This window comes from Aythya ferina (assembly GCF_964211825.1).
Source record: "Aythya ferina genome assembly, chromosome: 5".
In the NCBI taxonomy this organism is placed as follows: Eukaryota; Metazoa; Chordata; class Aves; order Anseriformes; family Anatidae; genus Aythya; species Aythya ferina.
The window spans coordinates 45,557,840-45,571,484 of NC_140301.1; the positions used below are offsets into that span (position 1 = coordinate 45,557,840).

Here is a 13,645-nt window from a genome sequence, read left to right on the forward strand (position 1 = left end):
AAAGAATTTTCATAGTGTCTAGCCAAGCATTATACAGCTCCTTACTTCAGCAGGGAGTTTTCACAACTCCCGTTCCTCAAACAGAACTCCTTGTTTTTATAATACAAAAGACAATGAACAAACATTTATTGTGTATTACAGCTCCCACGACACCCTCACCCTGGGGGTCCCGAGCGCGACGCGGTGCGGCACTGTGCGGTCCCGCAGCACCCTGGGCATCTCCCGAGGCACGGTGGGGACCCTGCGAGCACGTGGCGAGGTCCCCGAGCGAGGGCCACCTCCGTCGTCCGCCCCCGGGGTGCCGCTTCCCCCCGGGGCGTGCGGCGGTTTGCTGTGGCAGGATGGAGCCACCCCCACACCCAGCCCCGGGGTGCCGGGCTGGCTTCCTGCACACCTCGGCCGGGCACGGTGCGAGCCGAGCGGCGGCGGCACGGGGGTCACGGCCCCGGCAGCGGGAAGGGGGCAGCGCCATGGGGCTGCCCGGCAGCCGGTGAGGATGGAGGTGCTGTGCCTGCTCGTGGTGGCTCTCTGTGCCGCGGCTCCCGGACCAGGTATGGCGCCGTCCCCGGCCTCCCCCCCTCAGCCTCCTCTGCGTGCCAGGGTTGTCACCGGCACCGCTTCGGGTGCGGCGTGGAGCGAGGGTGCTCTGCAGACGTGGCCTCCTCGCCCTCCGCGAGGTGGGCGGCAGGGTCCGAGGCTCGCCTCGCCTCGCCACATCCCTGCTTGGGGGCTGTTGAGCTCGGGAACCCCAAAGGTGCTCCCCGGGCCGTCCTGTCCCCGCTGCCCCCGAGCAGAGGCTGGCGTGGGCAGGACCCCGACCCGCTCTGGCAAGGGGCTGTGTGGCTGCTGCGCTGCTCCCCAAAATATTTCTCCAGCGACTTTAGGGGTGCCTGTGCACCTCAGCAGCCCCCAAGGTGGCAGTGGCGGGACTCACCCCTCAGCTGCTTGGCTTGAGGATGCTTCCCCTGCTCTGCCCCCAGGGCCCCTATTGAGTCCCCCCACTGCTGTCAGGTAGGTGAAATGCTTCGCCATTGGCACGAGCCAAAAGGCTGCCCTATGCTGCCCTATCCCATCACCGACCAGCGCCTTCGGAGCAGTTTTTGAGCTCCTGTAGGGCTCAGGGAGGTTTCAGCCCTGAAATGGCTGCCAGGAGCAGCCGCCAGCCCTGCTGCTGCTCGATCTGTGACCGACCCTCAATGCCACGTCCGGGGGCTGCGGGCTGGGGTCCCCCGTGGGGCAGCAGCTCGCAGGGAAAGCTGCTTTTTGCACAAGGCTGTTGTTTCGCAGGTCATGGGAATGGAGCGTGTTGCTTCCTGTGGAGCATCGCTGAGCGAAGGCGAAAGCGGGCTTCACCACCACCGCAGGCTGATGCGCTGCGAAAAAAAAAAAAAAGTGCCCTTGTTTTTTGTAAGAAACCATCTCTGCAATAGCTGCTCCCCTTCCTGAGCTGAGGAGCAAGGCCTGAGGCTGCAGGCTTGCAGCCCGTTGCTGCCGGCGGAGGCGGGAGAGGTTTTGCCAGCAGCATGTGCACGGCGCCGTGCACGCTGCAGCTTTGCCCTCGCAGCCTTCTCCCTGCAGCCACCCCGGTGGCAGCGTCCAGGCAGCGCCGACTGCCCCGGCCGGGCCTGGCCGGGCAGCGGGGGCCGTGCTGGGGGCTCTCCCCTGGGTCGCGTCCCCCTGCAGCGGGCGGCTGACGCGTAGCCGCAGAGGTTGGGTTTTAGGAAGGCGAGAGCCGTTCCTGCACGGGCCTCCCCGGGCCCCATTTTGTGGCAGCCTCTAGGTGCCATTTTGTGCATCCTTCCCCAGCACGCGCTGGGGGGCCGGGGTGTGCACCCCCGCACCCTCTCCCGGTGTCCCCACACGGGGCGCGGGCAGCCCGGTGGCTTTGACGGTCAATTTGGGGACTTCGGTGGGGGACACAGGGGCACGTCGAGGCCAGGTGGTCTTTCAACTGCATTGCCCTGGCCGCCTCCTGCCCAGCTGGGACACGGCTGGGACGAGGACACGGGGTGGGAGGACAGGGCCGGGGGCTCCCAGAGCTCAGCCCCAAACCTCTGACCCCTCCACACAGCCCTGGCGGAGCCAATGGGGACCCCCAGCGGGGCAAAGAGCGGCGTGGCTGGGAACGCTTCGGTGGAACCAGGTGAGAGCGGGTGTCCTGGGAGGGGGGGCAGCCAGAACCAGGGCCCCCCCGGCACCCTCCACCCGTGCCGTCCGCAGGTCCCCCCGGCGAGGCCGTGCTGCGCCTGGCTGGCGGCAGCGAGCGCTGCGAGGGCACGGTGCAGGTGCTGCAGGGCGGCCGCTGGCTGCCCGTGTGCCGGCGCTCCTGGCACGCCGCAGCCTCCCAGGAGCTGTGCCGCCGCCTGCACTGCGGGGACGCCGAGGAGGACACCACGCTGCCGAGCCTGCCGGGGGAATGGGACAGCACCGACAGCTGCCCCGTGGCCGTGACCAACTGCAGCGGCTGGGAGCTGGAGCCGTGCTGGCTGCGCCTGGCCACCGAGCCAGGCTGCTGCGCCGCGGGGCCGGCTCGCGTCACCTGCACGGGTAAGAGCCACCGGGGCACACCGGTGCCAGCACGAGCTGCTGGCTGCCTCCACAGCCTCCCGGCACGTGGGGGCTCCTGGCGGTGCCAGCAGCGTTCCCCCATCCCGACAGCTGCCCTGGCGCTGCGGCTGGCGGGCGGCCGGAGCCGCTGCGAGGGCCGCGTGGAGCTGCGGCAGGCGGGCGTCTGGGGCACGGTGTGCGACGACGGCTGGGACCTGGCCGATGCCATGGTGGTGTGCCGGCAGCTGGGCTGCGGCTGGGCCTTGCACGCCCGCGGCGACGCCTCCTTCGGCAGGGGGAGCGGGCCCATCCTGCGGGACGAGGTGAGCTGCGGCGGGCACGAGCAGCAGCTCTGGGAGTGCCCGGCCACGGGCGAGCACGACTGCCACCACAAAGAGGACGCCGGCGTGGTGTGCTCCGGTGGGTCCCCGCGCCGTGCCGCGGCCACGCGCCCCGGGGGATGGGGGCAGCCCCCAGGTAGACGCCCCCCATCGTGCCCCCTCCCTGCAGAGCACCAGGAGTGGCGGCTCGCCGGGGGCCGTGACGGCTGCGCGGGGCGCGTGGAGGTGTTTTTCCGTGGGACGTGGAGCACGGTGTGCGACAACTCCTGGTACCAGGTGGAGGCAGGCGTGCTGTGCCACACGCTGGGCTGCGGGGAGCCCCTGGAGCGGCCGTCCTTCCCCCACACGCTGCCCACCAAGATGCTCTACGTGTGCTCGAGCTGGCAGCCCTCGCTGGCGCACTGCCGCTGGACCTACAACAAGTCGGCGCCTTGCCATCAGTCCCGTGCAGCTGGCGTGGTCTGCAATGGTACGGGACCCCTGGCGCTGCAGGGGGGGGGTCCCTGCTGCTCACCGCTCCAGCAGGGGGGCTGCAGCCTCTCCCCTCCTCTCCTGCAGGCTCCCAGGGCTTGCAGACACCAGCCCCGACAGTGACGGTGACACCGGGAGGCATCACGGTGCTCAGCAGTGAGTTCCCCACACCGTGGGTCGGGGAGGGGTGTTAATGGGGCTGCAGCCTCCCCCGGTTCTGGGGGGGAGCTGGGGGGTGGGAGGGCTTTGAGGGCATCACAGCCTGTGTCCGTTCTCTGCCCCAGCTGAGGGGGGCTCCGTGGTGGAGGGCACGCAGTCCCTCCTGCACGCGCCCCTCTTCATCCCCTGCCTGGTGCTGGCGGCGCTGCTCCTGCTCACCCTGCTGGCCTTCACCACCGCGCTGCTGAGGCTGAGGAAGAGGAGTGGTAAGGAGCAGCCCCAAGGCTGCGGAGGCTGCAGAGGGCCGATGCCCTCCAGCTGCATCCCAAGCACCCCCTCCGTCCCCGCAGCCCTCACCGTGTGCCCCCCTGGGCCGGTCCTGGTGAGCAACAGCACCCAGGGCCCCGACGCGCCCTCTGGGATCTGCAAGAACTACAGGGAGATGCCCCCCAGCCTCCCCAAGGAACCAGGTGGGTCTGGGGGCCGCCTGCCCCGTTATCCCCCCTTAACCCCCGTTGGCCCCCATCAGCCCCATCTCGCCCCGCAGCACCCTCGCCCGTGACCCTTCCCGCTGCCAAGGGCTCTGACTCCTCCGACTCCGACTACGAACACTACGACTTCAGCAGCAAGCCGCCCGTGGCCCTCTCCACCTTCTACAGTGAGCCCCCGCCACAGCAGCCCCCTGCCTCCCCGGGTCCCCCCCCGCTAACCAGGTCCCCCCCCTGCCCTCCCGCAGACTCGCTGCGCCGGCAGCCGGGCGAGCAGCAGCCGGGCGAGCAGCTGCTCCCGTTGGTGCCCCCCCAGGACGGGATGGAGCCGTTCCCTGCAGAAGGTGTGCCAGCCCCTCGTCCCTCTGCCCCACAGCACCGCCCGTCTGCCTGCCCATGAGGGGGGCGAGCGGTGTGGCCCCAATCCCCCCGGTGACATATGGCCCGTGCCCTGCAGTGCCAGCGGCGACGCTGTGTTCCCGGCCGTGGGGCAGGGCAAACAGCCTGTCCTCCTCCTCCTCCTCCTCTTCCTCCTCCATGGAGCCCTACTGCAACGAGAGCGCGCCCCCCCTGCATGACTGGCCCTGCCCGCAGCCCCCGGCCTACAGCCCCCCCCAGCTGGCAGCACCCGCAGCCCCTGGCTGCACCCTACAGCCATGCACTGGTGAGCAGGGGCAGTGGGCTGCAAGGGGACCGGGATGGCAGCAGGGATGGGGACAGCCCCCGGGGTGGGAATGGGGACGGGGAGACCCCAAGGATGGGAATGGGGACGGGGAGACACCCCTCAGGGATGGGAATGGGGATGGGGACAGCCCCAGGGGTGGGAATGGGGATGGGGAGACCCCAAGGATGGGAATGGGGATGGGGACGGTCCTGGGAAGGGCCGCATGGGTGCTGTGGGGGCGGCAGTAGGGATTGAGGTGCCAGTGTGTGCCCCTGCCTCCCCCAGTGGCCCCGGCCGTGCCCTGCCTGCTCGACCCAGCGCTCGCCCAGCCCCAGGTACCGGTGCCCCCAGCAGCCGCCGACCCCGCAGACAGCTCCAGCACCTCCTCAGGGGAGTGGTATGAGAACGTGCAGGGCACTGAGCCGCCAGGGTACCCGTCCCCACACCACGGTGAGCACCCCGTGCTGGCAGGGCTCCTGCCCCCAGCGTCCCCCCACGGCCCCGCTCTGCCTGACGGGCTCCATCCCCGCAGGCTGGCCGGCTCCGTCCTGCCCCCAGGACCCCAACTCCTCGGAGAGCAGCGACTACGATGACATCCAGGGCTCTGGCTGCTGAGGACGGGGACGGGCAGCACTGGGCGGTGGGCAGGGGGCTGCGGGTGCTGCAGGGGACTCACGACCACGCTGCTTACATCTCCTTGGGACTGCTCCAGCCGCCTCCTCCGTGCTGGGGCACGGGCAGAGGCGCAGGGGCTCCCGGGGGGACGCTCGGTGCAGGCTGTGCCAGGCTACGTGCTTCCATTAAAGGCTTTTCCCAGCTTGTCACCGTGTCCTTGGGCCATGGGGACGGCTGCTCAGCAGCCCCGCAGCGAGGCCAGGTCCCCAGCCCTCAGTCCTCCCCATCCTGGGCCACCTTTTTGGGGATGTGCTACCCACCGTGGCCAGCCCAGCCCACAGGCAGCCCCCAGCGATCGCCGTGGGGGCCCCAGGCACCCCAAACGCCCGCCCTCACCGCCTGCTCCTTCACGGGGAAGCCAAGCTCCCCGACGCCGCCTGGGGCTCCGACCTGCCGCAGTGGAAAATTTGCCCCCCGCCACATCCTTCAGCTGTTTACCGAGCCGAGCGGCTCCGGCAGCCCAGAACAAAGGGGCCACGCCGCAACAACGGAGGAAGCACCGAAATAGCAACAAAGCCCCAGACAAAGGGCAGAGGAGACGGGAGGCGAGAACGGGGCCGGGAGCAGCACCCGCTGCGGCACCCGTGGGGTGCCTGGGGCAGGGCCGGGGGCCTGCTGTGCAATTTGTGAGCCACGCGGGTGCCATCGGCCGGGGACGTTCTGCAGCCGTGTGACAGCGCTGGGCGCTCGGCGGTGCTGCTTCCACCAGCAGTAGTGTGATGATGGCGTGCTGGCAGCCCGCAGGCTGCTCCCTGCCCATCAGCAGGCTCCTCACGGGCACGGAGCGCATCAGCACGTCCCCGTCGCTCTCCCCCAGCCCCTCCAGGAAGATGTGACAGCCGTCAGCTGCCGCGGCACACGGATGGTGCCGAGCTGGCTCGCGCTGCCGGCAGCTCGCGGGGATGCTGAGAGCTGCAGCTCCTCGGCAGGAGGGGAGGGCTGGACCCCAGTGCCCATGTCCGCTGGGTTCGGCACCCTCAGGGATGTGGCACGAGGCCCCCCCGGGCTCCCTGTGAGGGTGGCTGGGGTTACAGGTGCCACCGGGGCTGGCTCAGAGCGTGGCAGAGCCCATTTGGCTTTCCAGGTGGTGAAACCCGGCTGAACGCACGCGGGAACATGGCCAAGGGCGGCGATGGGCATCCCCGGCATGGTGTCGGGGGGGAATTTGCTGAAATTGTTATTTTCCATCGAGCCAAAACGTTGCTTAGGCTCTTGAAAGCCCGTGGTAACCATGGAAAGATCCGCGGCGCAGAGCAGCGTGAGCTCACCCTTCTTTACTCTAAAGGAAACGGGAGGGGGTGAAAAATGGGGCAAAGCCCTCCTCGCACACGTCCTTCTCCAGAAATGCATGGGGAGCGGCCAGCCAGGCTGCCCCCACTCCCACCACGGCCGTGCCTTCCCCTTCCAGCCCATGGGGACAGGGAGAAAACCCGATGCTGGCCGGGCTCACGAGGAGCTGGGGGTCCCCACCCGGCCAAGGGGACCCCGCAGCCATGAGCAGAGCACGGAGCGGGGCTCAGAGCATCACCCGCCTGCCCCGAGCTGCTCTGTGCAGCAACCTGCGGCCGCCCCAGCGAGCTTCCTCTTGAGTCATGGAACATCTTCAGCCCAGAGGCAGCTCGGAGGCAGGAAACTCCCAGGGGAGCCGAGGCCCCGCTCTGGGGCTGGGGCTGGAGCGGGGTCTCGGGGTGGGGGAAGCCCCATGGGAGCAGGGCGCCCTGGGGATGCGGGGCATGGGGTGGCCACGGGGCAGAGCAGGGGGTGGCAGCGGGGCTCTCGCCGGCCCCATGGCACGGCCGTTTGTCAGGAACACCACCGGGTCAATGGCAAGCCTTCGTCAGCACGCATGACCTGGATTCAGGGGAATTAATTAGGGCGCAATCAATCGGCGCCTCTCCCGTCCCTTGCCTGTCACCGCTGCCACCCACGTGCCCGGCAGGGACACGCGGTGTCCCCAGGACGCCTGCAAGAGGGACGAGCAGGGCTGGTGCCAGCGTTGGGGTGCTCCAGGCACACGGGGACATGGTGCAGCTCAGTGAGGCTTGGTGCTGCACGTTTCCTGCCCCGGCACGGCGGCGGTGCTCGCCCCGAGCGGTGACCACAGGCGATGGCGAGGCACCCGGAGGGACGAGGCAGCAGCCCCGGCACGGGGCAGCTAGCTGTGGCAGGAAGCCGTGCCTCCTGAGGGCGGCCACAGGGCTCCCCGCTGCAGCGAGGGTGGGATCCGGCCCCGCTCAGCACCCTGCTGTTGGGTTTAGTGGCCACCACTGGCTGCTGTTGAGGCCGGTTTCGAGCAGCGGGTGCAGCTCCGGGTGCTCAGAAACACCCAGGAGCCCCCGGCTTCCCCATGGGTGCCAGCTCCAGCACCCCAGGTCTGGCTCGGACACAGTGCCCGCAGCTGGGTGGGGGCCTGAGGGAGAGCTGGGGCCCCCCTCGCCCCCCAGTGCTGGCACATTCACCCCACCGAGGAGATGAGGGGCTGACGGGGGAACCCTTGCTGGGATGGTGACGAGGTTGGGATGGGATGGGGTGGGAATGGGATGGGAACACGGATGGGATGGGGTAGGATGGGTTGGGATGAGTAGGGGATGGGGAGTGAGGATGGAGACATGGCTGGAGGAGGGGTGGGGATGGGATGGGAATAGGATGGGGATTGGCTGGGAACGAGGATGGGGATGGGGTGGGATGGGGATGGGGACACGGGAGGGGACGGGGTGGGGATGCGGATGAAGTTGAGCCTCTCAGTTTCTCTCTGGTTCTGCAGGAGCCGGCGAGGCAGATGGCAGGCTGTGACTTCAAACGAGCGAGACGTGACGCAGAAAACCACAGAGGGAGGAAAAACAGCCTGTTCCTCCCCGTCCCCCCCTCGTCTCCCTTCCCCGGCCCGGGTACAGAGGCGTTGGTGCCCCGTGCTCAGCCGCCAGCGCTGGGGAGGAGGAGGAGGAGGAGGCAGCCAGCGGCCCCATGGCAGCCTGGCCGCCTGCCCTGCGCCTGCTGCTCACGCTGGGGGCATGGGGTGAGTACGGAGGGGCCGGGCGTGGGGTCTGGGTGGTGCTGGGCGCCTGCTGGGTGCACGGCACCGTCCCTCCAGCGCCGGCACCTCGGGCAGCGGGTGGGGGAAACCCAGCCTGGCCAGAAGCCTGAGATCACACGGAGCCCGTGGTGGCACCCCGCTGCTGGGCAGGGCGCGGGGCTCGGCCCCGTGCCTTGTGCTGGGGGTCACCCCCTTGCCAGGGTCCCCTGCGCACGCCCTGAACATGGCGCTGCGGGGAACTTCTGGGGACAGGGAGAAGCAAAAGGGGCTGGCCGAGCACAAGGCCACAGTGCTGCCGCGCTGCTGCTGGGGCTCTGGGAGATGAAATGAGGGCGCTCACCAGCGGGTGCCAGTCCCCAAAACCCCAGTGTCCCTGGTGCTGGGCTCCCAGCCGGCTGCCAGCAGCTCACGGATCACCGGCTCCTTCCAAAGCGGCCCCCAGCAGGGCGCGGGCTGCCCCAGTCCCAAGCAGCCACCCCGTCCTTGTCCCGCAGCCCTTGGCCTGGGCTTCCTACCAGTAATGACAGCAGCCAGTGAGTGGCAATTAGCAGCTGTGCTGTGCTCCTCCGTCTGTTTTTCAGCAGTAGCCATCCACCAGCACGCTGCGGCTGGCTGCGGGAGGCTGCTTGTATTTAACGAAAGATAGCGAGGAGTAGGGGTGAGGGCAAATTCACCGAGAAAGCCGGAAAATGCTCTTTTATTGCCAAGAAAAAAAAAAAAACAGTGGCTTATGGGGTCTGTGCTCCCCAACCTCCCCGCTTGTGGCAGGGCTGCCCAGAGCGCCCAGCGTCACCTTCCTCCTCCTGAACTCCTGCTGCCAGGTCGCGGGCGGGGGATGCTGCTCATGGTGGGGGTGTGGGGTGCAGGTACAGCTGATCCCATCCCCTTCTCTTGCAGCAATCTGCAGCCACAGAGGAGCGGCCCTGGACCATAAAGGTGAGCATGAGGGGGGGGGAGCAGCTCTCCGGGACCACCTGGGGCTTGTTAGCACGCTGCCTTTTGGACTGGACCAGTGCCTGCTGCATCACGGTGGCTCTGGCCCCACAGCTCTGGCTTTGGGGCTGCAGAACCCGCTCGGTCCCACGAGGCAAGCAGCGGTGCTGTGGTGCCCGCTGTGAGTGTGTGGTACGGGGTCCCGGGGCTTTCATGGCTCCATTTCCCCTGTGCACCCCGAGCAAGCCCCGTTTCCTTCCTGCCCCATGCTGCCAGCAGCCCCAGCTGCCACCGTGGTGCTGAGCCTCACTGCAGCACCGAGCCAGACCCAGCTGGAAAACCATCTGGGGGCTGCGGGGAGGGGAGGAAAGCCCCTTATGGCTCTGCTCTCCCCACAGCCCCCCTCCTGCGGCTCACCGGTGGCAGCTGCCGCTGCGCCGGGAAGCTGGAGGTGTACACGGAGAGAGGCTGGAGCCCCGTGTGCGGGGACATGAAGAAGCAAGAAGCAGCCAGCATCTGCCAGCAGCTGAGCTGTGGCCCCCTCAGCGCCGCCAGCAACTTGGTGGTGGACAGCAACAGGGAGCCATGGGTGCGGGCGATGCGCTGCACTTGGACGGGCAGGTGCCGCTGGCTGCCGGCTAACTGCAGCAGCCACGCCACCTTTATCTGCAGTGGTGAGCATCACGCAACCCTCCCCCAGCCCCCCTGTGCCCCCGCTGCCCCTACCTGTTGCCTCCCTTCTCGTTTCAGAGCCAGCACCCACCACCACCAAGCCTCCTACTACGCCACCGACCACCAGCCCGGAGCCCACTGGTGAGAGCCCCGCTGCCCGCGCGGCGTGGCAGGGCTTCGCGTGGCTGCTGGGGAATTTGGGGAGCCCAAATCCCGCCTGCGATGGCTGCGATCTCCCCGTTCCTTCTCCAGGCCCCCCCAGGCTGCGGCTGGTGGACGGCAACTTCAGCTGCTCAGGCTTCGTGGAGCTCCACGTGCGGGGGCGCTGGGGGGCCGTGGCGAGCAGCCCGGGCAATTGGATGGAGCTGGGTGCCCGCATCTGCAGCGCGCTTGGCTGCGGCAGCCCCATCGACAGCCCCGCGACCCCGCAGCCCAGCCAGCTCCTCGTGAGGTGGGAGGCGCTGGAGCCGTGCAGGAGCCCCCAGCTCTTCGACTGCTTCAACAGGACCCAGGCCAGGCGTGGGAGAGCACCCGCCTTCCTCACCTGCTCAGGTGAGAGGTGCACCGGGGGATGCTGTGGCGGGGGGGCTGTGGATACCGCTCCCTTTTGGCACGCAGGAGGTGGGCATGGGGAGCTGGGAGCACCCCTGGGTGGCAGCGGTGCCCCTTCCACCCCTTACGCTGCCATCCACCCACTGCCGCTCTGCCTCTTCCGTGCGTGAAGACAAAACAGGAAATCTCCCGTGCGCGCTGGGTTCCTGGAAACTGCACCCCCAGACCCTGCTCTGAGCCTACAAGCGGGAAAACTGGGGAGCCAGCACCCTGAAACCCAACGCGCGCCAGGGAGGAAGGCATCGGGGTCTGGCACGCTCTCCTCCGTGCCCCCTTTGTGTTTTCTGCAAGCAGTGTGGTGGGGGAAGCTCGCAGGCAGCTCGTGGCTCCCCGCCGAGCAGCCCCTTGCTCGTGCCAAGGCCGGGAGAGCCAAGCCCCGGGGCGAGCGGCTGGCTCGCTCCAAGCCCTTCCATCTGCTCGGGCTTTGAAGCCAGACCGCGGGGTCTGGGGGCTTAACGGGATGAAGTGCAGCAGCTGCTGGGGGGGTTTCACGGCCGTGCTCGCCACGGGGACGGTTCCAAGCCCCTTGACGTCTCTGCCACCGTTCGCGTGAGCCCTCAATGCCCGCGGCACGAGGGGAAGGGAGAGGCGGGCACGGCGAGCACCCCGGCCACCAGGTCTCTTCTCCCGCAGGTTCCCAGCCGCAGGCGGTGCGGAGGCTGGCGGGTGGCCCCACGCCCTGCGAGGGGGACATCGAGGTGTTCCAGCAGGGCCGCTGGCAGGTGCTGTGCGACCAGCGGGCGCTGCGCAACGAGCGGGGCCGGCAGCTGTGCAGGGAGCTGCGCTGCGGCAACCTCTCCTCCAGCACCGAGGTCCGGGAGCCCCTTGCCAAGGGGGTCAGCTGCGACGTCCGCCACCTGCACCTCTGCCCGGACAGCCCCCGCTCGCTCCACTCCTGCTCCCGCACCCGAGTTGTGTGTAAGTGGCCAGCAGCTCCCCACCGGGCTCCCCCAGACCCCGCAGATGCTGTCCCCACGCGGTGACATCCGTCCTCTCACAGGCCACGACTCGAAGCCGCGTCCCGCCGGCGTACCAGCGGGCACGGTGGCGAGCATCTGCCTGGCCCTGCTCCTCTTCGGCATCCTCCTGCTTATCTGCGGCCCTCCCGCCTACAGGTGGCTGATGAAGAAAAGTAGGTGGCGAGCTCCCCATTCCCCCCAGCACCTCCAATTAGTGCCCGCCACGATGCCCGTGGGATCCCCAGGGTTTGGGGCCACGCGCGCGCTGCTCTCCCCCCTCCCCAGCCGGGTGCCACCACGGGGTGCCAGTGCCACAGCCCCTGTCCCCATTGTCCCTCTGCTGTCCCACGTGGCGCTGGTGGGGGGATTAGGTGCACAAAGGCGCGTTTCACGAGGCGGGCAGCGGGTCCCGGGGGGATTACCGGTGGGGGGATTATTCAGGGCGGCAGATGGGGCCGGCGGGGGGCCGGCAGCTGGAGGGAAAGAAGCTGGCGGCGGGGCGAGCCGGCAGCTCCCTGGGGAGACGCGCCGGGCCTCACCGCCTCCCTCCCGTGCAGTCTCCAAGAAGAAGCAGCGGCAGTGGATCGGCCCCACGGGGCTCAACCAGAACGGTGAGCGGCAGCAGCCCGGGGGCGGCGGGCAGGGAGCGGGGTTTTGGGTCGGGGCACGGCGGCGTGCGGGGGCTCTCGCTTCCTGCCACCGCGTTGACTCACCGGGGCGGCGTTGACTCAGCCGGGCGGCGAGCGGCTCCCGCTCTTACTCAGCCCTTCGGGAGGGGGCCCACCTGGCTTGGGGGGGGTGCTCGAACAGCCCCGAGCACTGTGCCCCCTCCCTGAGCCGCCCTGCCTTGCAGTCTCCTTCCACCGCAACAGCACCGTCACCCTGAGGCCGCGGGCGGACGGGCAGAGGGTGCAGGGGGGGGACAACGACTACGCGCAGCCCCCCCAGAAGAGCTCCCACCTGTCGGCGTACGCAGGTGAGGTGTGGGACGGTTTGGTGATGCTGGCTGAGGGGTGCCTGGGGCTGGCGGCCCCCTCCCGAGCCCCAGGAAGGAGCTGTGCCCTGCTGGGTTCCCTCCGCAGCCCTGGAAGGCGCAGCCCGATCCTCCAACCCTCCGGACAACTCCTCCGACAGCGACTACGACCTGCAGTCCGCCCGCAGGCTGTGACCCCGGGAGAGGTAGGGGCGGCCCAGCTGCGGCTACTCACGTGTTGGCAAACCACCTCGCTTCCTGCCCTTCCTCCTCGCCCTGCAGACTGAGGTGGGATTCAGCACGTGGAGAAAGGTAAAGCACGAGCTGGGCAGAGCCGGCGGAGGAGAAGACAAATCAATGCCTGTGCTGGAAGTCCCCCCCGTGTCCCCCCATGGCCTGGCAGAGCTCGTCCTGCTCACAGGGACGCGGCCACTCGTGGGGAGACCTTGCCTCTCGCCATGTCCCTGCCAGAGCTGGAGCTGAACCTGCCTGCACCCCCCGCCGCCCGCTGAGCTCCCCCCAGGCCGAGCAGTGCTCAGCTCTGACCCCCCGCCTGGCTTTGGGGTACCGCAGCACCCCGCTAACCGAGCACCCTTCCGAGAAAGCTTCCTCAACCCTGCCCCGGGGCCTCCCGCCTGGGAAAGTGCAAGGCGGGGGCTTTTCAAGCTTTTTGTATGAGTCTGTGAGGCAGCTGGGTTGCAGCAGGCTTTGCACGCGCACCGAGAACGGAGCAGCCGCGCTCACAACAGCTCGGAGGGGGATTGCCAGCCTCTCCACCCCGAAACCGGGATAACCACGCTCCTCCACCCCGCAGGAGGCTGTGCACGCACAGGGCTCCGTGCTTCGCCAGCAGGACCCCTGCTCCTCGGGCAAGGCTGCAGAGATGTGAGCTCGGCCGTGCTTGTGGGGTGCAGTGTGAGATTTGCGCCCACATACGCAGCAAAGCGCAGACGCGAGGAGCACAGGGAGGGTAAAAATGTTGGGAACCAAATCTGAGATATTTAACGAGCAGTGGTGGTTGTAATAAAATCGTTTTTCTAGTATTTATGTCTTGTTCTTGTCCTTCTACTACCACCAGTGCTGCTCCTTAGACCGGCAACCTCGCAGCCAGTGGGGG

The 13,645-nt window shown here is 68.5% G+C and overlaps 2 protein-coding genes across 4 annotated transcripts; both read left to right on the plus strand.

Moving 5' to 3' along the window:
• Positions 1-400: 400 nt before the first annotated feature.
• On the plus strand, positions 401-5,492 carry CD6 (CD6 molecule). Of its 3 annotated transcripts, none has more exons than XM_084522607.1 (13): positions 401-551; positions 2,072-2,143; positions 2,221-2,547; positions 2,659-2,967; positions 3,058-3,357; positions 3,447-3,515; positions 3,644-3,784; positions 3,869-3,988; positions 4,066-4,176; positions 4,255-4,350; positions 4,464-4,670; positions 4,989-5,120; positions 5,203-5,492. In XM_084522607.1, exons 1-13 carry the CDS (start codon positions 497-499, stop codon positions 5,283-5,285), a joined length of 2,022 nt encoding a protein of 673 aa, XP_084378733.1. In that variant the 5' UTR covers positions 401-496; the 3' UTR covers positions 5,286-5,492. The 3 variants fall into 3 exon arrangements, with proteins under 3 accessions (XP_084378733.1, XP_084378734.1, XP_084378732.1); XM_084522606.1 differs by having other exon boundaries at positions 402-551; positions 4,956-5,120; XM_084522608.1 differs by lacking the exon at positions 4,066-4,176 and having other exon boundaries at positions 4,956-5,120.
• Positions 5,493-8,169: 2,677 nt separating this feature from the next.
• Positions 8,170-13,571, plus strand: CD5 (CD5 molecule). Its single transcript, XM_084522612.1, has 10 exons — positions 8,170-8,361; positions 9,277-9,315; positions 9,711-9,986; positions 10,063-10,125; positions 10,237-10,536; positions 11,230-11,514; positions 11,597-11,728; positions 12,113-12,166; positions 12,409-12,531; positions 12,638-13,571. The coding sequence occupies exons 1-10, from the start codon at positions 8,310-8,312 to the stop codon at positions 12,721-12,723; spliced, it is 1,410 nt and encodes a 469-aa protein (XP_084378738.1). The 5' UTR covers positions 8,170-8,309; the 3' UTR covers positions 12,724-13,571.
• Positions 13,572-13,645: the final 74 nt, after the last annotated feature.